The 22,082-nt window shown below is 36.4% G+C and overlaps 1 protein-coding gene across 3 annotated transcripts in view; it reads right to left on the bottom strand.

Annotated features, from left to right (window-relative positions):
- Positions 1 to 22,082, bottom strand: part of UTRN (utrophin) — a 645,934-nt gene that overhangs the window by 99,952 nt on the left and 523,900 nt on the right. For all 3 annotated transcript variants that reach the window (XM_006161924.3, XM_006161922.3, XM_006161923.3), the window contains 3 exons: positions 16,547 to 16,693; positions 13,091 to 13,169; positions 9,105 to 9,165 (listed from right to left, as the gene is read on the bottom strand). In XM_006161924.3, the coding sequence (XP_006161986.1) occupies positions 9,105 to 9,165; positions 13,091 to 13,169; positions 16,547 to 16,693 (287 nt within the window). The remainder of the gene's footprint in view (positions 1 to 9,104; positions 9,166 to 13,090; positions 13,170 to 16,546; positions 16,694 to 22,082) is intronic.

The raw sequence follows: 22,082 nt of genomic DNA, 5'->3' as shown, positions 1-22,082 counted from the left end.
ATTTGGACATACACACACACTGGCAAGATTGTCAAGCCACCAAGTCAAGGACTTGAACCACAGTCAACTATGTGGGACTCTAGCTTAACCACCATGCCATCTGCTGGCCTTTCAATCCTTGTTTTACCCAAGACCTCACTATATGAAGAATATGTAGTATCACTCTCAGCAGTGTTGACTGTCACTCTATGCATGGGCCTATGAGTGTGCCTGTCCTAGTGCTGAGGGAGAGGGTGAGGGCAGCAGATGAGGAAGCTGTGTAGGCAGCAAACTTCTGTGTCTCCCAGGTAAATGCATTATCTCCAGCCCCTCATAAATACTTCTAAGCTTTCAATGGCAGGAAATCCAAGGTTATACTTATGCACACATAAGAATAAATTTCAGAGAAAACTTTTTTAGCTTGGATGTCAGAATTTCAAGAAAAAAACTTTGTTAAAAATTCAAATAAGATGCATAATCCTACTTGATAATAGATACTGTAAAGGGATAGAGTCTTCCTTAAAAATGCCACGAGCTCCTCATGATAATGAAGACACAAGCAGAAAGACTAAATTATAAATAATGAATAACTTCAAGTCTGTTGAATTTGACTATAAAATGCATTTATAAAATAATTTCACACTCAGTAGGAAGTTAAAAGACACAGTATGTAAAAGACTATATAGAAACAAATTAGAGTATATCTTAAATTATATAACGTTGGGGCTGGTAGGTGGCATGGTAGTTAAAGTGCTGGACTCCCACATGGCCAACTGAGTCCCAGTCCTGGTGATTTACTTTCTCACTTTCCCTCTCCCTGTGCCTCTCTTTCTGTCTCTTTCTGGTCAAATTTTTTAAATAATTATGTAAATAAAGTTAAAATATGTAATGTCAATATTGCAGGCATAGTTGATAGAATATTTGTGAAACAAGGACAAGATTTGTTTTAAAATAAATTAGTACATAATGACTAAAATTGACGTGCCTGGGTACGAGGGGAGGAACAGGTGAGATTTGTTTTGAGGACACAGAAAGACTATCTAGAAGTATAAACATGCACGTGTCCAATAAACACAAGTCAGCTTCTCCTTGGTGATATTTCTACTGGGCCTCTGAACTCAGAGGAAACTTGCACACTACCAATCCTATGCCCATCTCTGTGATTCTCAAACTGGGAAGAATCTGACCAGCAGCCAATCTTCCTGCAAGTCATCTGTCGTTGCACTGGCCCTGAGCAGACTTTCTGGCTTTGCTCAAAGGTATGAACGCCAGAACTTTTATGTTCCCAGAAGAGCTAGACTGACTTTCCCAATGACCCGGTACTTCATCTCTTTCACTTACATGTGTTTTAAAGAAGGAATTATTTCTAATTTTTTTCCTAAAAGTTTATATGCAATCTTTTATTGTGTTATTTCATTTTAAAATCAGCACACAAAAAGATATTCTTTTGAATTTCACAATTTCTTTTTAAAATAATTATTTACGCATTTAATTTTATTTGTTATTATTATTATTTTTAATTTAACCACAGAGAGAGAGAAAGGGAAAGTGAGAAAGTAACCCGTCAGGTCTGGGACACGAACTACAGTCAGTCATGTGGGAAAACAGTCCTTAATCACCATACTACCTGCAGGCCCCTTAATTTCACAACTTCTAAACTTCATTACTACTGTACTTTTACTTATTTTTATATATTTATTTTTTTTTAGGGAGGTTTTTGCTATAGGGTGAGTGCGCTTTTCAGAAAAACAGAGAGACAGAGAGATAGAATTAGCTTAGTGAGTTTTAAATATTTATTTCAACAAACATAGAGTCAAAGACTATTTCATAAAAACACAGACTCCACTGAATTTTCGTATGCTTCTATTTCATTTTTTTAATCACTAAAACCAAAAAACACAAGCTCTACTTCTGAAAAGAGACTCGAGGAGTGTCTCAAGAGTTCTCCATTTGAAAAATCTGGAACTAAAAGGAAACTCTTCATCAACCTGACTAAAGAGGAAGAGAGAAATAAAGATGGCTATAGGAAGCCTTTCCAAGAGAACTGTATGTTCATTGTCAATTATACATTTATTATGGCTTCATTTTGTTCTGAGATGTTTACTATATCCTTTAGAGAAAAAATGCCTATGTTTATTTCTACAAATATACCTTTGTTCGTGTTGACTTTCCTTTTAAGCTGGACATTTGGCTATCCCATTGCTGCTGCTTGTCTCTGCCCTTACTCAGGGAAGGACTATTTCACCTACATTGCCTCAGTCGATCCACAATTCCTCTAGATAAAATTTATACAAAAATTCTCTCCTCTAGACTGTACTTGCCAATACAAGTGTATGCAGTGTATGCAAATGAGCTGCATGACTGCTATAAAAAGCAGCTCTCACTCCCCGAGATTTTTTTCCCCTAGGTTTTTGCTATAGGGGGCATGTGCTTGCCAGAGAGACAGAGAGAGAGAAGGAAAATAAGAAATCACCTCCCAGGATGGATGGCCATGCCATAATCCCTTCTCCTCCATTTAGAGATTGTGATATACACAGTCTTTATTATCAGAGGTTATAAAATGTCCATATTAAAGCCGTGTGTGAAAGAGATTGCACTTTGCACATAGGGCTCTATAAAGAACTAATGTCTGCACTTCAGATTCCAGTGACAAGGCAGGAGCTACAACTCTGTAAGTTGTGATGATGAAGCCTTGTCCCAAGAGCAGAACTATCATTTCTACCAATACCAAGACTTTCGGAAAAGCCAGGTTTGTAAGGTTTAGAGAAGATACTGAACAGGTTAAAAAGACATAGAAGGTAAACAATACTTGCTAGCTACATTTTACTAAACACTACTAAATACCAGGTCATTAGAAAAGTCATGATGTGGGGCTGGGAGGTGGCCTGGTGGAAAAAGGCACTGGACTCTCACATGGCTGACCACGATTCAAGTCCAGAACCTAGCAGCTTGTTTTCTCATTTTCTCTCTCTCTTTCTCTCTCTCTTTGTGTGTATGCCCATGTGTATGTATGTGTGTCTTGCTATGGTCAAATTAAAAATAACACTAATGATAAATAAAATATAGGAAATCATTCTTTAAAAAAATCATGATACATTTTTGCATAGAAAAGCATAGAAAAATATGTCATGACTTTTTCAACAACCCAATAGTATTGCTTATATGTAGTAAACCGTCTCTGTTTTAAGGGCCATTGGATTCGTGAACCAGCTTCATTGGCCCTCTTACTGAGGGTGAAAAATCTACCCACAGGCAGAAATCTCCTGACCACATGAATGGGAAAAGGTAGGAGAGGGCAGTTCATCTCCCCGCCTCAGAACTCCTGTCAAGTCTGATTAGCAGAAACTGTGGAGAACGACATCCTCCCATCTGTAGAAGTCCACCTCTGTCCATCACCGGACCACAGTGGGAAATTCTCTTACACATGTAAAATGTATATTAGTCATAGAAAACGCCTAGAAAAGGCAAAGACAAGTGTCAGTAAAACCATAGGTCACCAGAGAAAGCACAGGTCGTTTTCGGACAGCTGTGCTCTGTTGTTGGCAGACTCACCCTAGGTACAAAATGAAGGGTAATCAGCCTAGAATATGTAAGAAAGGATGCCTGCTCATGATTTCTCCAGTTTCTTTCTCCTTACGAAACATAATCCTCATTCTATTGAAATTTTCCATGTGATGAAATATTTCCATTCTCTGTCTCAACTAATACAGGGACCATGAGGCAGTGCTGAATAAAGATCAAGGGTTCAGAGGCTGGAGGGTAGTTCCTGGGTTTGAACGCTAGCTTTTCCATTTACCTGCTGTGGCAATCTCAAGCAAGCTATGTGTGTTATTATTAAATACTTATGAGTATGCTCATTAATTCCTTATTAAGCACTGCTTGTAATGAGGTAATGACAGAACCACTATTTTACTGAGTTATTGTGAGAATTCAAAGAAATAATTGAGGCACAGAATTTAGCACGATACCTGGTAAGTGAGTATTCAAAGAAAGATACTTTATTATGGTGATCATTATTTCCTACTGCAGCTATTTATTATTATTATTATACATTATATTTCTGGGACAAAATAAAAAGGAATGAGTCTTATATGATTAATGTGATAGATTCAGTCCAAAGCTTTTACCAATCATCCCTTTTATCCCTTTTATCTCTCAAAGTCCCTGGAGAATAACATTTAGTTGGGGAAATGAACAATTTGTGCAAAACACAAAAACATGATCGAAAATTCCCAATGACAGGGATCTGGCTTTTATGTTAGATTTTTGTAAATTGTGAAGGTGGCAAAAGCCATTTTGACTTTTTTAAACTCAGAACACAATGAGCTGTCATTAGACTATACTAGAAAAAAAATATTTAGACCAAATTCAGAAAATCTAACTTAGAGACAGCAAATATAATTTAAAGATATGAGTTCAACTTAAGATATCAGCAAATAGAGGGATTTATACCCCTGTCTGCTTGGTAACAGATTCTTTCAGTTTAGATCTATGGTCTATCATTTTCCAGAAATAAATCAGTCATGGAAACTCTGCAATACACTTGACAAAATATTAATAAGAATTACCTAGAGAGACAGAAATGCAGTAGGGAGTTAGAAAAAGATAGGTGAGCAACTAATCTATAAAATTAAAATAGGAAATCGGGACCAGCAGTTGGCATAATGACTATGTCACTGGACTTCCATGTAGTTGACCGCAGTTCGAGTCCCAGACCCGGTGGCTTAAACTCACACCAGGTGTGTGTGCATGCATGCCCAAGATTCTGAGAGAAGAATGGAGGAAAAGGGATTGCAGCATGGCCATCCCCCCCAGGGGGAGTGATTTCTCACTTTCTGTCTCTCTGTCTCTCTCTTTCTGGCGAGCACATGTGCCCTATAGCAAAAACCTCTCCAAATAAATAAATGAAAATAGGAAATAATAACAATTTGTCCTTCACATTCTCCCTTCAATTTTTTTCTATATAATAGTATTAGAGTATATAAATTATATATTTAAACATCAAGAAAATCAAGCATTTCTACCTGAAAGTTATTTTTTATTGGTCAAATTAATACATTCTAATTTGCCCCTGGAATTTCTAGTTGCATGACAATCATGCAAAATGTGTTTTTAGCACTTTTCTTCTACTTATTTGTGCAGTCATGCAAAGGGAAGTGTATATTTAAAGGCTTTCATTCATCATTTACTTGCTTATTAAGTTGGGAATTAAATTATGTTTTCATAACAATTCTTCATCCAGAAATACTGGCTTTTATAACTCTACCCTTACAGTTTGATGTTTCTTTTTATGTGGAAATAAACTGTAAAATTATACAACAGAGAAAGTAATGAAAGAATTTGTTAAGCAAGTTTTGTAAAAACAGAAAAACTTGCAATACACAAATGGGCAAATTTTAGACTTACAAGATAATTAACACCAACTATGAATATTTAAGAAAATCCAATCTTCTACTAATGATGGTGGGGAAATTTTAGAATGCTACATTTCAGTCCTAACAGTCATTATTAAAAATATTAGCCAGTGGGACCAGCAGATGGCATAATGATTATGCTGCTGGACTCCCACATGGTCAATCACAGTTCGAGTGTGGACCCAGTGGCTTGAAACTCATGCTGGGCACGTGTGTGCCAAAATCCTGAGAAGAGAATGGAGGAGAAGGGATTGTGGTGTGGCCATTCCCTCCAAGAGGGTAATTTCTTGCTTTCTGTTTCTCTGTCTCTCTCTTTTTCTCCAGAAAGCACACTCACCCTATTGCAAAAATCTTACCTAAGCATTGTATTATGTATATATTATGTATATTTTCCAGTGTTAGTTATAGTACCAAATCAGCTAGGTTTTATTCCGTGAATCTGCCGCATAAAAACTCAAACAGAGAAAGAATGCAATCCTACTAGATCCTACCAAAATTACTAATATTGTGAATTATGGAGTCTGACTTATAGGCAATTTAGTTCTCAGTCATATATAACCAACCTGAAAATACAGAAATTCCTTTTCATAGTTAAGCTAAAGTTAAAGATGGACTTTTTTTAAAAAGCTTTTAAAAGATCTATGTACTTATTTAATTTTGTTATCATTATTTATTTTTTTAATCTGACCAGATAAAGACAGAGAGAGCGAGAGGAAGAGAAAATGAGAAAGTAAGCCACCCGGTGCGGGATTCAAACCACAGTCAGCTATGCTCCGTAGGAGTCCAGCCCCTTAACCATCATGTCACTTGCTGGCCCCAAGGGTAGACTTTAAAAGTGCCAAATCAAATTGGGTCATTGGAAAATTCATGATATATTTTTGCCTAGAAAAACAATAGGCCATCAATAGATAATCACTGCATAACTATAATTTTAAAAAGATGGAATATTTTCCTTGTCTAGTAAAAACAAAAGTCTGTGCTACTGGGGTGAGGCCGAGTGCAGTAGTGATACGCTGGACTCACATGGGACAGGCCTGGGTTCACAGCTTGGGATTTCCCGAGGCACACTGTGTGTGCGTTATTTTGTGTCTGTGATCTGGGCTGACGGAGACTGGGAAAGGATCACAGAGCAAAGATCCTATTGAAGGGATGTGTGTGTGCGTGTTGGAAGAAATAAGTGAATAAACTTTTTAATTAAAAAAATAAAAAAAACCTGCCTTTGGATCCAGTTTGCATTTTTTTAAAAATCTGATGATATAGGCAGCATTCTAGGTCAATTCAGTAAATTAATTAGTTTCACTTTGCATGGACTTCTAGATTTTTGTATAGCACATGCATTAGTTTGCTATTCTAAAAGTCTCCCTGGGCTAAATTCAACATTGACAGTGCTGCATTCTTCTTTGGAGTTTCTAAGAGAGAATCTCATTTCCTTGACTTTTCTAGTTTCCAGAGGGCTACCCCCAGTCCCAGGGCCATGCCCTCTTTTCTCCTCTTTGAAGCTAGCAGCATAGCATCTTCAAATCTCTCCTGGACTTTGAGCCCTTTTCTGCCTCTCTCTTCCACTGTTAAAGGCCCTTGTGAATACATCTGGGCCATCAGAGTAACCTTTATCATTTAAGGTCTATTGATTAGCAACCCTGAGTCCATCTGTAACTTTAACTCTCCCTTCCTATACAACCTAACATTTCTACAAGTTCCAGGCATTAGTGTGAGGGTGGAGTGGGGGAGAAGTATTATTCTACCTCCCACAGTATATCAGATTTATATCTAAACCTATAATATTCAAGTCAATATTCACCCAAGCAAATTAAAGTTCTCTAATACTATTATGATTGTAATTATTATAGTGTAGAATAAAATATGTTTAAAAATGTTTTAACTTTAAATGATCACAACTTTTCTCAATAAATACAAGTCAGTTTGGCCTCTGACTTCTTTCCATTCATGCTTGCACAAACTTGGCATTAATCAAATGCTTTGACACCTATTTTCAAGGTTATCACAACGCAGTACACAACAGATTATACACTATAAAAGTATTAAATTCCCCTAAGACAGTGTAACATATAGTGTTTATTTTACTTGCTACATGTTATGACATTTCTTTTTACCCTGAGGACACATCTCAGCTTCAATAAATTTCGTAAGAAAATACCTTTTACTAACATTGTCTTCACACTCAAGTTTTTCAGGAAGAGGGATATTGGAAGAGTAGACTATTAGCAGAGACATGGATTTGAAAGACACCACGACTTAGTTTAGGAAAGATATAAAGCAAACATGGCCCAGAGATCTCCACCCAACTTGTCTAAGGGAGCTGACTCCTGACAATTAGTGAGCATCCTCACAATTATGACTCTGTTAATCTTACACATAAAATAGGGTCAACTCAATTGCTTTACTAATGTATACTTCAAGGGATTAAAAATAGTATTTCCAGACCAGCAGTTGAATGCTAGCTTTTCCATTTACCTGCTGTGGCAATCTCAAGCAAGCTATATGTGTTATTATTAAATACTTACTAGTGTGCTTATTTATTTCTTATTAAGCACTGCTTATAAAAGAGGTAATGATAGAACCACTATTTTACTCAGTTTTTGTGAGAATGCAAAGAAATAATTGAGGCACAGAATTTAGCACAATACCTTTCATGTAGCTGACTGTGGTTCGAGTCCCAGACCCGGTGGCTTAAACTCATGCCAAGTGTGTGTGCATGCATGCCCAAGATCCCAAGAGAAGAATGAAGGAGAAGGATTGCAGCGTGGTCATTCTCCCTGGAGGGTGATTTCTCGCTTTCAATCTCACTGTCTCTCTGTCTTTCTGGCAAGTGCACATGCCCTATGGCAAAAAGAAAAAAAAAAAAAAAAACTCTCCCCCTCAAAAATTATTTCATCATTCTGACCTATGGCAATACATATACTACACCAATGAAAAAGTCCAACTAAGACCCCATATAAATTACCCAAAATTTATAAAATGTTACATAATAAAAAGCAACAGTATGTAGAAAAGAGAAACTAAACTGGCAACAAAAACAAAGAATGATGAATGCAGATCATTTCTATAAGACTAGTAAAAAACTGAAAATATTTAAGATTTTCATGATAAATCATTATTTCTTTTTAGTTGGTTAAAATTAAAAGAGTACAAAAAATTTATTTGAATTACCTGGGAAAAATAAGCATGGTTTGGAATCGGTACAGTTTGAGAGGTATTATTATACCAAGAGTATTTAGAGGTTTTCTTATTTACTCAAAATATTTGTATCTCTGTTTAAAAAAAAAAAAATCAGCTAGGGGGCAGCAGGTGGTGTGGTGGTTAAAGGCGCTGGATTCCCACATGGCCAACCGTGGTTCGAGTTCTGGACCTGGCGGCTTGCTTTCTCTCTCTCTCTGGCCAAATTTAAAAATAATAACAAATGGGATTAAACAAATAACTCTTTTTTAAAAAATCAGCTAAACACACCTAAGCCCCACCCTAATAAATGATAGGTATCAGTGATTTTTTAAACTAATACATTTCACTTATTATATATGTGTGTGTGTGTGTGTGTGTGTGTGTGTGTGTGTACAAATGTATAGATACACACACAGTTTCCTTCATCCAATAATACTAAATTCTATTTTTTAAAATTACGGGAGGGGTAGACTCATAAGCTATCAATAAAATTTTATTTCCTTGGTATCATAAAAAGAATTAAAATCAACTTACTTGATGTAATAGGGCACTTTATTATGTGAAATGGATCTTTGCCACGGCAGCTGGACTGAAGCTGAGGAAACAAAGGGAGATTATTGGAAACATCGGTGACTCAAAAGCCTTACACCTTAACTCAAAACAACTGAACACACTTTATAGCAAATGCAACGAGAACTACTCTGGTTTTTGAGCTACATTCCTGTAATTATGAAACTCACTAAGTCAAACAAAGAAAGGCTTTAAAGGTTCATTTGAAGTGTGGAAAGAAGCAACACAGATTCTAATGGCAACTTTAACTAACTGAATCTGCTGCTAAAATACTTTTAAAAATCAAGTTCTATTGTTTATAATCAACCCAATTCAAAACTTAGTGCCATCTGGAAACTACATTCTGTGCATTTTTTTTAAAATAAAGCTAAAAGAAAAATTAATTGTACCTGGTATATCCAGATTAAAAAGCAGATTTGCATTTTCCAGAACACTAATAATATTCTTTGCTTTGCCTCATAGTCACAGGAATAGCTATTAAGAACAGATGGCAAACAGATTCAATTATATGAAATTGTAAAAAGAGAAAATTAGGACCAGCAGGTGGTATAGTGGTTAAGGTGGTTCATCCAACTAACTGAGGTTTGAGTCCCGGACCCAGTGGCATGAAAAATCATGCCAGGTGTGTTTGTGTGCATGCCCAAAATTCCAAAAGGAGAAAGGATTGTGGTATGGCCTTAGGGGATGGGGAATGATGTCTCACTTTCCCTCTATTTCTGTCTCTTTTTCTCTCCATCGAATGTACATGTCTTATGGCAAAAACTAAGGGAAACACAAAAAAGAGAGAAAATTCAAAAAAAGGGGGGGGGGGCAAAGGGTTGTGAAGAACCAGGACAATCATCTGGGCAAAAAAAATTAAAATACTTATTTTTATTTGAAATGCACAGAAAGCATAGTTTTCTACATTTGTATTAGACATTTTATGTGTATTTTTTTAAATTGGGATGTGTATCTTTTACAATTCTAGTCACTTATCGATAAAAATGTATTACTTCAATTTTAAACCAATATTTTAAAAGTTTTTGCCATAGGCCATGTGCACTTACCAGAGAGAGAGAGAGTGAGAAGAAAAGTGAGAAAGCACCCCTAGTGGGCATGGCCATGCCACAATCCCCTCCTTTCTACTCCCCTTCTGGGACTCTGGGCATGCATGCACACACACCTGGTGTGATCCACAAGCAATCAAGTCCAGGACACGAACCATATTTGGCCATGTGGGAGTCCACATCCCCAATCACTATGCTACCTGTTGGCCCCTAAACCAATTATTTTAAGACTGACTTAGGAAGAGTGGTAGTACAGGGACCAGCAGTTAGTGTAATGATTATGTTGCTGAACTCCAGTGTAGTCGACCACAGTTCGAGTCCTGGACCTGGTGGCTTGAACTCACACCAGGCACGTGTGCATGTGTGCCCAAGATCCCAAGAGGAGAATGGAGGAGAAGGGATTGCAGTGTGGCCATCCCCCCTGGGGGGTGATTTCTCACTTTCTGTCTCTCTGTCTCTCTCTGTCTCTCTGGTGAGTGTATGCTCCCTATAGCAAAAAAAAAAAAAAAAAAATCTCTCAAAAAAAAAAAAAAAGGAAAAGTAGTACATGTGAATCTAGAATTATATGGAATTTTGCTAAAGAAGCTAATAAGACAATCCAAATAAAAACTGTGCAAATATCACCAGATTCTCACATAGCCAGTTATGACCACTGATTCTTTTCTATATTTCACATCATATTAGTGTCTTACAAATATACAGCATTCTAAACTTTGCCAGGCATTTTCAAATATATCTTTTGATCAGAAAGCTAGCATGATACACATTAAAGTTCTATTTGATAGATAAGGAACTGAATATATTGAGATAAAATAACTTGCTGAAAGTGATACACCATAAACAAATGGCCAAACTCAGATGTGATCTCAGAATTTCTAAACACTTGTTCAGCAAGTTTTCTCAACAATTCTTGTTATGAAATGCAAACACTCCTTTCTCTAACTATGTCCATGGAAATATAAAAGGGAGATGAAAATGAAGAAGTAGGAATATTAAATTTCTCATTAGGGCCAACCTCATTTCAGTGTTGGCACCAGGCTGATAGGTCAGGTTTTATTTTGTGCCTAACTAAACAGGCTTCTTTCATAACTATGGCTAAAGTCCAATCAATATAATAAAGCCAAAGATTCCAAGCAACAAGGGATAACAATTACTAACTTTACTAAATGGGATTTTGTTTGCAGTCCACCATTCACTTTAATGATTGTTTTGATTTGAAAAACTAAATCTGACCTCCTTGAACTAACAGTACCACATAGTAAAAAGCCATGTGTTTGAGTTTCACAAAATATGTATGAACTTCACAATATTTCATTTCCTAAAGAACATGAGCTCGATTTTTATTTTGAGAAGAGTTGCCTTATGAAAGTGCAATCACTTCTACTTCCTGATCCTTAGAAGGGTAGAGCGAGTCTTAATTGTTTTGTAAACTTCCCTTTAATTTGGTCTTACTACTTAGCAACACAACCATAAAATTAAATTTAAGAAATCAGGAATACTTAACACCCAATGAGTTTATTGCAAACCTGTTTATTTCCGCAATATCGATAGTACACAAACTTTAAAAACACATCCTGGCAGCCAGGTGGATCCTATATTCCAGGAACAATCGTACATAAATCAAAAATAGACTATGGAAAAGCTCAGGTTTGTAAAACAGAACATCCGTGTGTGGCTAGGGCAGGAAATGACTGATTAGGATACTTGTAATTGGGAAAGAAAAGCATAACCTTAAGTAAAGCAGTTTATCAACTGTGATAAAAAGATTAAGAAAAAATATAATGTAACCAATTTAGTTGAGAGACATGGTATGCCTTTAGTTTTCTCTATGTTCTAGTTGTAAAGAAGTTGTCATAATTGAGAAGTAAGCTTTGGCCTAAATTTTAAACTTTACTTAAATTGAATCAAATTAAATATATATTTGCCAAAGAAAATTAAAGAAAAGGAATTAGTATTTTCTGTAAGTATTTGTGCCAAGAAAGTGCTAGATACTTTCTGTTATTTGATATGCTTTGTCATTTAATTCTCAAGGCAATCAGAGGAAACAGAACCCTGGTATTTCAAGACAAAGAAATTAACTTTTACATATTCACAAGCCTGGTAAAAGGCAGAATGAATATTTAAATTCAAACCAGGGTAACTCTAAATCCTACATTCTTATATTCTTAAGAATTAGTTTATTTAACTTTATTTATTTTAATTTGACCAGAGAGGAACATATTGAGAGAGAGAGAGAGAGAGAAGGAAAGAGAGAAACAAGTCACAGGTCCAAGACTCGAACCACAGTCAGCCATGTGGGAGTCAAGCACCCTTAAGCACCACACCACCTGCTGGCCCTCCTACATTCTTTAGTATCCTTGGAAGTGAAGGGTAAATAAAGTAGGAGCTCAAATTATTTATTGAAAATCTTGTGAACAGTCCATAAAATTTAAAATTCAACTAGGAGAATATTATATAAATATCTACATATGTGGTTTGGCTAAATTTGCAATTCCTCACCAGAAGAACAGCTCAGAAAGAGCACAGTGAGCCTAATAACCCAAAACCTTCTCATTTAAAGATTTATGGAGTGACATTTTACTATAAAAGCTGCAGGTGCATTTTAAATGAGTAAGTACTTTTTAAAGAAGAAATGTTTAAAGCAAAATATTAAAATATAAAAATGTCTTTACTGTGAAAAAGTTATTAACCTTCACATAGGATGAAGTGGTGATGTGATATTATATCAGTTATCATAACAAATGAACTAATAAAAGCCAGTTTTTTTCATTAATACCACCTTCTATATATTTATTTAATATAAGTAAATGGATTTATAGCAAAGAGTATGGCTTCTTGAAACAAAGCAAAAGAATATACTAACTCATTCAACTAAAGAAATCAGTCAAGTTTATTACTACTTACTAGAGAGAAAATGCTGAGAGGATGGTCCAAAATCTCTGTGGGCTTCCTGAAGCTGTTTAAGGCGATCGTCCACAGAAACCTGCTCATGCACACATAAGACAGAAGAAATCATGTGATTGCAAAACAATGACATCAAAAATATTCATTTAAGTGTGTAACAAATGATGCTATTGCCAAGATATGAATGCTATCTATCTCTGGTATAAAATGCTCGATCTCTTGTACAAAAGTAATTGTATAAAGATAGACTCCTGAGGTCATCTCATGGTGTGATAGTTAAGGCAGCTGGATTCCCACATAGCTGACAACACCATTTAAGCCCCAACCCAGCTGCTTGAGAAACATGCCAGGTACATATGCATGCATGCCCCAAATCCCCAAAAGAAAAAGAAATGGAGGAGAATGGATGAAATGGAGGAAAATGTCATGACCATGCCCTGTGGAGGGTGCTTTCTCAGCTCCCACCCCATCTCCGTCTCTCTCTGTTGAGTATATACACCCTCTGACAAAAAAAGATAGCTTCCTTCTGTCATCAGGTAACTTTAAATAATGGTGGCTACTCTCCATAGTACTTTATATGTATACCCGTTTAGTGCTCATAATAACCACATTGGCTGAGTAGTATTATCATCTTACAGAAGAAGAAATTGAGACACAAAAAAGGTACCACAGGGCACAAAGCTGGTAAATGCAATGCTAGTATTCCGGCCTGGACATCTGGTACCAGAATCTGTGCCTTACTCACACTGCCTCTAGAACATCTAAAGGCAAGATATGGCCTTGAAATCGGTAACAATTCATCTCTGTTTTGTAAGGAAGTTAGTAAATGATGCTACAGGGAACAAATGAAAAAGAAATTTAAAACACTCCAAGGGAAACACAGACTGATGAACGATTACAATAGACAGACAGATGGATATGATAGAAGACAGAATGTAAAGACATGAGTACTGAATGTGTCCTTATTTGTGCCTGATCACCTCTACCTGAAGATGAGATGTATACTGAAGTGTGCACCAGCAGACTAATATTCTCTCTATATATCTACATCTATATCTATATCTATACTTACACACATTCTATAATTAGTTGTCTACATTATGAAAATGTAGAGTTGCTATACCAAGAAACTATTAACAGATGCAAATCAGTAACAATTGCACACAGACTACCCACGTTTCTATTTCCTTTTGCCTAGTGTTTTTCTGTGTAGTGCTGGTCATTGTTCCACTTAATTTGAGAATCTTATTTGCAGCTGCCTTGAAAAGGAACTTGTGTCTGGCTCACTGGGCAGCTCTCATTTCTCCTGGTTAGCTATTTAAATTACTTTAGTAAGTACTTTGTTAAAGCCAAAAAGGTATTCAGATACTACAATACATGTTAGCGAGAAAAGAAGATGCTACTTCTGAAATTTAATAATGTTGCCTGACAACAGGGATTTTTCTCTTCTTATGCAACCAGCAAGTAACATTTGAGCTCTAGCAGTTACTAATGTCATAGATAAGGATGACAGAATACATGTCCACTTTTGATTATAACAGAAAAAGAATGGAAAAAAATCAAGGTGAACCACTGGGATTTTCACATAATGATAATGAACTAAAGACATAAAGTAGCAGAAAAAAAGATAAAGGTCATACACTTCCATGTTTCCTTCACTAGAAAAGTACATATGAACTTTTTTTTAGATATTTTTGCTATAGGGTACATGTGCTTTTCAGAGAGACAGGAAGAGACAGAGACAAAAAAAGAAAACATCCCTTGAGGGGATGGTCATTCCACAATCCCTTCTCCTCCCTTCTCCTTTCAGGATTTTGGGCACATATGGACATGCGCCCAGTATGAATTTCAAGCTGCTGCATCTGGGACTCAAACAGCAGTCAAACACATGGGAGTCTAGTGCCTTAACCCACACCACCTACTGCTCCCCCCATCACATATGAATTTAGCACATCTTTACCAGTCCCAGATTATACATATTCTTTGTAAAAACAGTAAAGGCTGCAAACTACAATATACTCATTTTTTTTTTTACCTCCTTGACTTCATTATGAAAATATGAACTACTGAGTGTTTTGATGTTTGGATTCATTCAGGAAATCTATCACACTACAAAACATTATATACTTCAAACAAAATGCTTTTATAGGCTACATGTTTCTTACTAAATAACACATTTTAGCTCCAAAATATAGAGAGAAATAGTAAGACTTTTTTTTCAGTGTTCTACTCAAATTATTCTAATAGTTTTCAGGGAAAAATGTATATATCTAGATCTAGATATGAATATATAAATATGTAATATGACTCCAAAAAACTCATCACTACATGTGATAAAGCTCCACAAATACAGAGCTATAAGCTCTTGACTGGCATATGCAGTTACTTGCATATACTCATGCCTGGTAATATTCAAGAGAGTTGTCTGTGGTGTTGTTCTATTAATGTGACAACCGAACTAGAGTCATTAAAACAACTGCATCAGAGCAGCTAAAATCTAAGCACTAAAGGTAAATACCATCTCGTTGTAAATGCGCTATGCGGACAAAAATGAGTAAGATACACAAATAACAATAACTGGGAAGAAAAGGATGGAGACATTCTTAATTTTTCATAAAAACCAAAAACATTTATAACATGGTGGGACCAGCAGGTGGTATGATAGTTGCTCATCTGGATCCCACATGGCTGAACATGGTTTGAGTCTTGGACATGGCAGCTTACTCTCTCTCTCTCTCTCTCTCTCACATTCTCTCTCTCTCTCTCTCGTGTACAAGTCCTAAAGCAAATTTTTAAAAAATAACAATAAATAAGGACCAGCAGATGGTGTAATGGTTACATTGCTGGACTCCCATGTAGTCGACCACAGTTCAAGTTCTAGACCTGGCAGCTTAAAATTCACACTGGGCACATGTGCATGAGTGTCCAAAATCCCAAGCAGAGAATAGAGAAAAAGGGATTGCAGCATCCCCCCTAAGGGTGATTTTTTGCTTTCCATCTCTATCTTTCTCCATCTCTCCCTCTTCAGTGAGCGCACACACCCTATAGAAAAATCTCTCTTAAAATAAAGAAAAAATAAAAATAACAACAATAAATAAAATTAAACAAATATTTTTTAAATGATGAAAGAAAAATGTCCCCTTTATAAGTTCTTATAGAAAAAAAATGTTTCCATGACTTAATATAGATTTCAATTCCTGTGATTTGACTTTTTGCAATTTTCTACAAGAATAATATGAATACTACATCAAAAAAGTTATATTAAAATCAATATTCACAAATAAACGAGGCCTTCGAGTCTGAGATACTGAAAGACAAATATGTGAAGCTGACACACGCTAATTCATTATCAAATACAATCAGTACAGGAAGAAAACCATGGCATGTGGTAGAATAGCGAGACAGCATTTATAGACCAACCAAGGTGAGAGCCTTATGAAGGGGCTAAGTGGATACCTGTAAAAGCTTCCATCGCATATTGAGGTCGTCCAGCTGGCGAGACATCTTTAGAGATGGATGCAGATCAAGTGGAGACAGCTGGCTGGATAGATCATTCACTGTCTTCACTTTTAAGTTGATGGGTGCAATTTCTTCTCTAAAGGCCTGGAAGAAAAGGACAATAATATAACATCAGAAAAGAATATAACAAAAGCTGCGATTTTCAACCTTCTTTCAAAGAAAATGGCAAGGTCAACTGAGAGGCCCTCAACGTGCAGTTGCCCACTCAACTTAATCCCAATCTTTAGTAATCTGAATGACCAACCTAAAAACTATCCTTGATAACGCAAAGAATTTAAATAAGTGCTTGAAGAAAAATATTTTAATGCAAATTTATCTAAATGATATTATGTATCTATCCATTTTTATTATGTAAAAATAAATTAGTTTGGAAAATGTTTGCCATTATTTTCAACCTTACTAATTTCTACTTTTGATTCTATCTTTCTTTTTTATTTTCCACTTTTTCTCTTATTTTAACATGCCCTTCTTAGTATTTTTTATAGTTTTTTTAAATAATTATTTTATTTAACTTCATTTATTTATTTATTTATTTATTTATTTATTTATTTATTTTAATTTGACCAGAGATGGACAGAGTGAGAGAGAGAGAGAGGAAAAGTGAGAAAACAAGCCGCCCAGTCTGGGACTCAAACCATGGTCACCCATGTGGGAATCCAGCGCCCTCAACCGCCACAACACCTGCTGGACCCCCTTCATACTTTTCAACTGATGCAATAGCTTAATTTGAACATTGTTTCCACTTAAAGTTAATTTAGAAAGTGACCAGCAAAAACAAATGTCTCAACAACAAACCTATGCCTACTGTATACTCAAAAACTAAGTCTGTTCCTTTTAAAATCATTTATGATCACTGTCTGTGATTAGGGGTAGGTAACATTTATAGCAAAAGAAGTAAATAGGAATCTTAGAATCAACTAATAAACGCTACCTCTTAGCATGGCACAGAGAACTGTATATGCGGGGCTTAAGGGTATACATAAAGAAGGGGAGAAAAAACCAAAAATATTTTGGACCAACGACAGTAATATTTTCTGTGAGAGCAAACAGAATAATGAGACCAATAACTTTTCATCATTTTCTATGTAATCCAGTGTGTCTGTATATTCATGTTTCCTTTTCCAGCAAACTCTTTACCTAGATCCTATGGACCTGTTAGAAGCCTCCGTTTGGGTGCTCCACCCATCAGGAAGATTTCCCTGAGGCTTTCCTTCTGCACCTTGAGCTGCAGGGTCTACCCGTGGGCTCTCTGGGTGCTCTCTCTGCTCTCACAAGCCTGGCCATGACTTTTTGGCCAGCACACATGGGGACATGTGAATCAGGGTTGAGGCTGGGCCATTCTGATGTTGTTATAATACCAAGCCAGCCATTAATATTTTACATATCAGTCCTTTTAGGGCACTTACTACTCGGTATTATGAGTGTCCAAAGTCTTGATGTCCTCAACAAATCCTGGAAGCATCTGGAAAACACTCTCCAGCACTGAGCACAAGGCTCGTACTACAGGAGTCTTCAAAATGCCCATGGGAAATACGTACTATATGAAAAGCACTCTGCATGGATTTCTAAATTTCTTTCTTCCATCCTTAAGAGATAGGCATATGTCTACAGGGCCTTTTAATTCACCACTCCAAGTTTAGTCCATGAAGTAACATATATCAAAGTGCTTAAAAACTACTAAGTTTAATTAAAACAGTACAGCAGTCATCTGGCTTCATCCTGATGCTCATAAAAAGAATTCCTGTCTAATCACTTCTCCCTTTTCTTCTCTCTCCTAAAACTTTTCTAGTTACCTGAACTCCTCCTTCTGTGACACATAAGGATGTACAATATGTCAGTTCAAAATATGCCTCTTTGGCATAAGGACTATTTTGAACTCAAGGCACTTAAAAAAACAGCAGGTGCAGGAATGACTCTCTGACCCTCTACTTTTTTTACTCCTGAAGGCAGGAGGTAAAACTCCCATATGGAAGATGTCTTCTCTACATCAGGAAGAAAATAACCTTGTCATCAAGGATGGGATGTTAAGACCAAGAAAATTCAGTACTAACAGACTTTGTTAAAATAATTTTTTTCTTCCTTTGGTCTCCCTACCTAATTTAGATAGTTTTCCAGAATTACTTCCTTTGCTCAAACTAATATAAAAGTATTTACTTCTTTGGGTCTTCATTTCCTTATATGCACTCCTGTATCAGTAAACTTATGGGGCGAGCAGGTAACGTGGTAGTTAAGGCACTGGATCCCACATGGCAAACTTCATGCCAGACCTGGTGGCTTGAAAAAACATGTTTTGGCCCTGTGCATGTATATCTAAAATTCCAAGAGGAGAATGGAGGAGAAAGGATTGTGGTGTGGTCATTCCCCTTGGGGTTGATTTCTCACTTTCTCTCTTGCTTCCCACTCTCTCTGGTGACTGCTTGTACTCTATAGCAAAAACAAAAGAAAAACCTTATGTAAAATAAATTTGTATGCTTTTCTCAATTTAATCTGTCATATGTCAGTTTAATACCAAGTATTAGATGAAAAGCCCCAAGAGGATAATGGTAAAATTTTGCCTTCCCAATAAGGTAGAGGCTAAAAATAATCATTATGGCAAAAATTAAGAATTAGTTTTATGTTCAAAAGGAAAATTAATATTGGATAAGTTAGAGAATATAATTTAGTGCTTTGAGATTCTTGAATGTGTCCAAAAGACTCAGGAACAAGTTTAAGGTAAAAAACAAACAAACAAACAAACAAAAAAGATCTGGAGACCAGAGTTGGCATGTGTACAACAGACATTTGAGATAAAAGAACAAGTGACATTTGAAACAATGAAAGTAGAGTCTATGTGTGGAAAATAAATAATGCCAGAACCCTGCAGGACTTCTCTTCTTACAGAAGAAAAGCCCCCCAAAAGACCTGGGAATTGCTATAACATGGAAAGAGAAGAATTTAGAATTGTACTTTCTTTCAATTGCTACAGATGTTGGCTTTTATGGGTGATATGCACACAGATACAACATATAATTAAATAAGAAAAGCAGTTATATGGTAACAGTGGTATTATAAGTGTAAAGAATTATGGGCCAGCAGATGGCATGGTAGTTAAAGTGCCAGACTCCACGTGGCCAACCACGGTTCAAGGCCTGAACCTGGTGGCTTGCTTTCTTACTTTCCCACTCTCACTGTCTCTGTCTCTCTCTGGTGAGTCCACGAGCCCTGTAGCAAACTAAAAAAAAATAATAATGATAAATTAAATTAAATTTAAAAAGTATAAAGAAGTAACGATTCACATGTAAGGGTGGGACAGAGGGAAGTGGGAGTTACTGTGGAAAAGAGAATTTTTCAGTCTGAATTTTGCAAAGGCCCTGGTTCCCTCAGGTTTCTTCAGTCATGACTTTAACTTTATATATTCTCTCCAAAGGTATCTTGGAGGACTTGAGAATTGCAATCAGTTTTTATAGGGTTATATTTTTCCTTAGTTTTGCCAGAGGTCACATGGGCTCTCTGGAGAGAAAGACACCAAGAAAGAGAGAGGGAAATTGAGAAAGCACTTCCTATGGAGCACTGTCATACCATAATCCTTTCTCCTCCATTTCTCCCTTCTTTTGGGATTCTGGGTGCATGCACGCACACATGCACTTGCATGTTTCTCAAGCTTCTAGGTCCAGGACTCATACCATGCAGTTGGCCATATGGGATCCAGCTGTCTTAATCACCATGACAAAACAAGCCAGCTCCTAATCAGCTTTTAAAATCAATGTAATTTATTTTTTAAGTGCTAAAGATAAAAAAAAAATGAAATGTTAGAAAATGTTCTAAGACTTACTGAATTTTAAATAATAACTGATTTTATTTCAAAAGATGGCAAATGAGTTTTAAAAATTAGATTAGCATTTCAAGCCAGATTTTTAAAAAGATCTTACAGGATAATAAAGGAGAAAGGAGTTTACATTTTTCCTCTATAAAAATCATGTTTTGTTTTGTTTTTGTTTTTAATTACAAGCTACAGGTGAAAACATTCAAAGAGCTTTGCCAAACAAGGTCTTTGGGTTTTGTTTTTTGTTTTTATAGTAAGATGTTTTATGGCAGTGAGGAATCTTTCTATCAAGAAAGTTTATCTTGTGTTTTTTAAAAGCTTTCAAATTAAGGGGCTTGACATAAAGCGAGTTTTAAAATGGTTTTAGAACTGCCGTCTGTTCTAGCATGAAGAACCAATTTATCATGTTTTGACTGCACTTTCCTATAAAAGATTAAGTGTCTATGTGGCCTTCCTTGCAATAAAAACAGAAACATCTGCCAGTATCAAAGGTGCTAACCGGCAGCCTGTTGGCAGGTGTAAATCCCAAGCCCTTTTCCTGCCAAAAGGTGTGTATTCTGCAAACAAGAAAGATTGATAATTTTTATAGAGTTGGATATATCTGATTACTCCCAGAGAATTTGTTTTTCAGTTGCTCTGAAATACTTAATAAAATTTAGCAATAATCAGTATTTATATGCCTATAGCTTCAATAGGATTTAGGGTATTATTTAAAAATATAGGATTTAGGGAATTATTTAAAAATATATATATATATTTTGAGAGATTTTCACTATAGGGCGCATGTGCTCGCCAGACAGACAGAGAGAGACACAGAGACAGAAAGCGAGAAATCACCCCCCAAGGGGGATGGTCACACCACAATCCCTTCTCCTCCATTCTCCTCTCGGGATCTTGGGCACGCATGCACACATGCCTGGCGTGAGTTTTAAGCCACCGGGTCCAGGACACGAACCACGGTCGACTACATGGGAGTTCAGAGACATAGCCATTACGCTAACTGCTAGATCCCTTTAAATATATTTTTTAAAATTTTGCCACAAGGTACATGTGCTTGCCAAAGGGAGACAAAGAAATGGAGAGTGAGAAAGAGGGCCAGTGAATGGCATGGTGTTTAGGGCAGTGGATTCCAAATGGCTAACCATGGTTTGAGTCCCGGACCAAAACACTTGAGAATCATGCTAGGCATATGTGTGTGCATACCCTAAATCCCAGGAGGAGAAGGGATTGTGATATGTACATCTATCCTGGGGAAGTTTCATTTTCTTTCTTTCTCTCTCTCTGTATCTCTGGAGAACACAAGCACCCTATGACAAAAACCCAAAAAGAGAAAATGAGAAAGCAGCTCTCATGTGGAATGGTCACACCATCCCTTCCCCTCCATTTTTCTCTCCTTTCAGGACTAGAGGCACACACATGCACCCAGGATGTTTCTCAGGCTGTTGGGTCCAGAACTCAAACCTCACAGTCAGCCATGTGGGATTCAGCTGACGTACCCACCATGCCATGGGCCAGTCCTGAGATATATTTTAAGGCACATAGGAAAAAATTCCACTTTAAATCAGTTTATTTCACTTAAAAATACTCAGCTTTTTATTTTACTTCTTTGTATTACAATATTAAATATCTTAATCCAGAGTTTGTGCCTTCCTATAAAAATATTAATTGTAT

The sequence above is a fragment of the Tupaia chinensis genome, unplaced genomic scaffold, assembly GCF_000334495.1.
Source record: "Tupaia chinensis unplaced genomic scaffold, TupChi_1.0 Scaffold139457_1, whole genome shotgun sequence".
Classification (NCBI taxonomy): Eukaryota; Metazoa; Chordata; class Mammalia; order Scandentia; family Tupaiidae; genus Tupaia; species Tupaia belangeri.
This window is presented reverse-complemented; position numbering and strand designations above follow the sequence as displayed.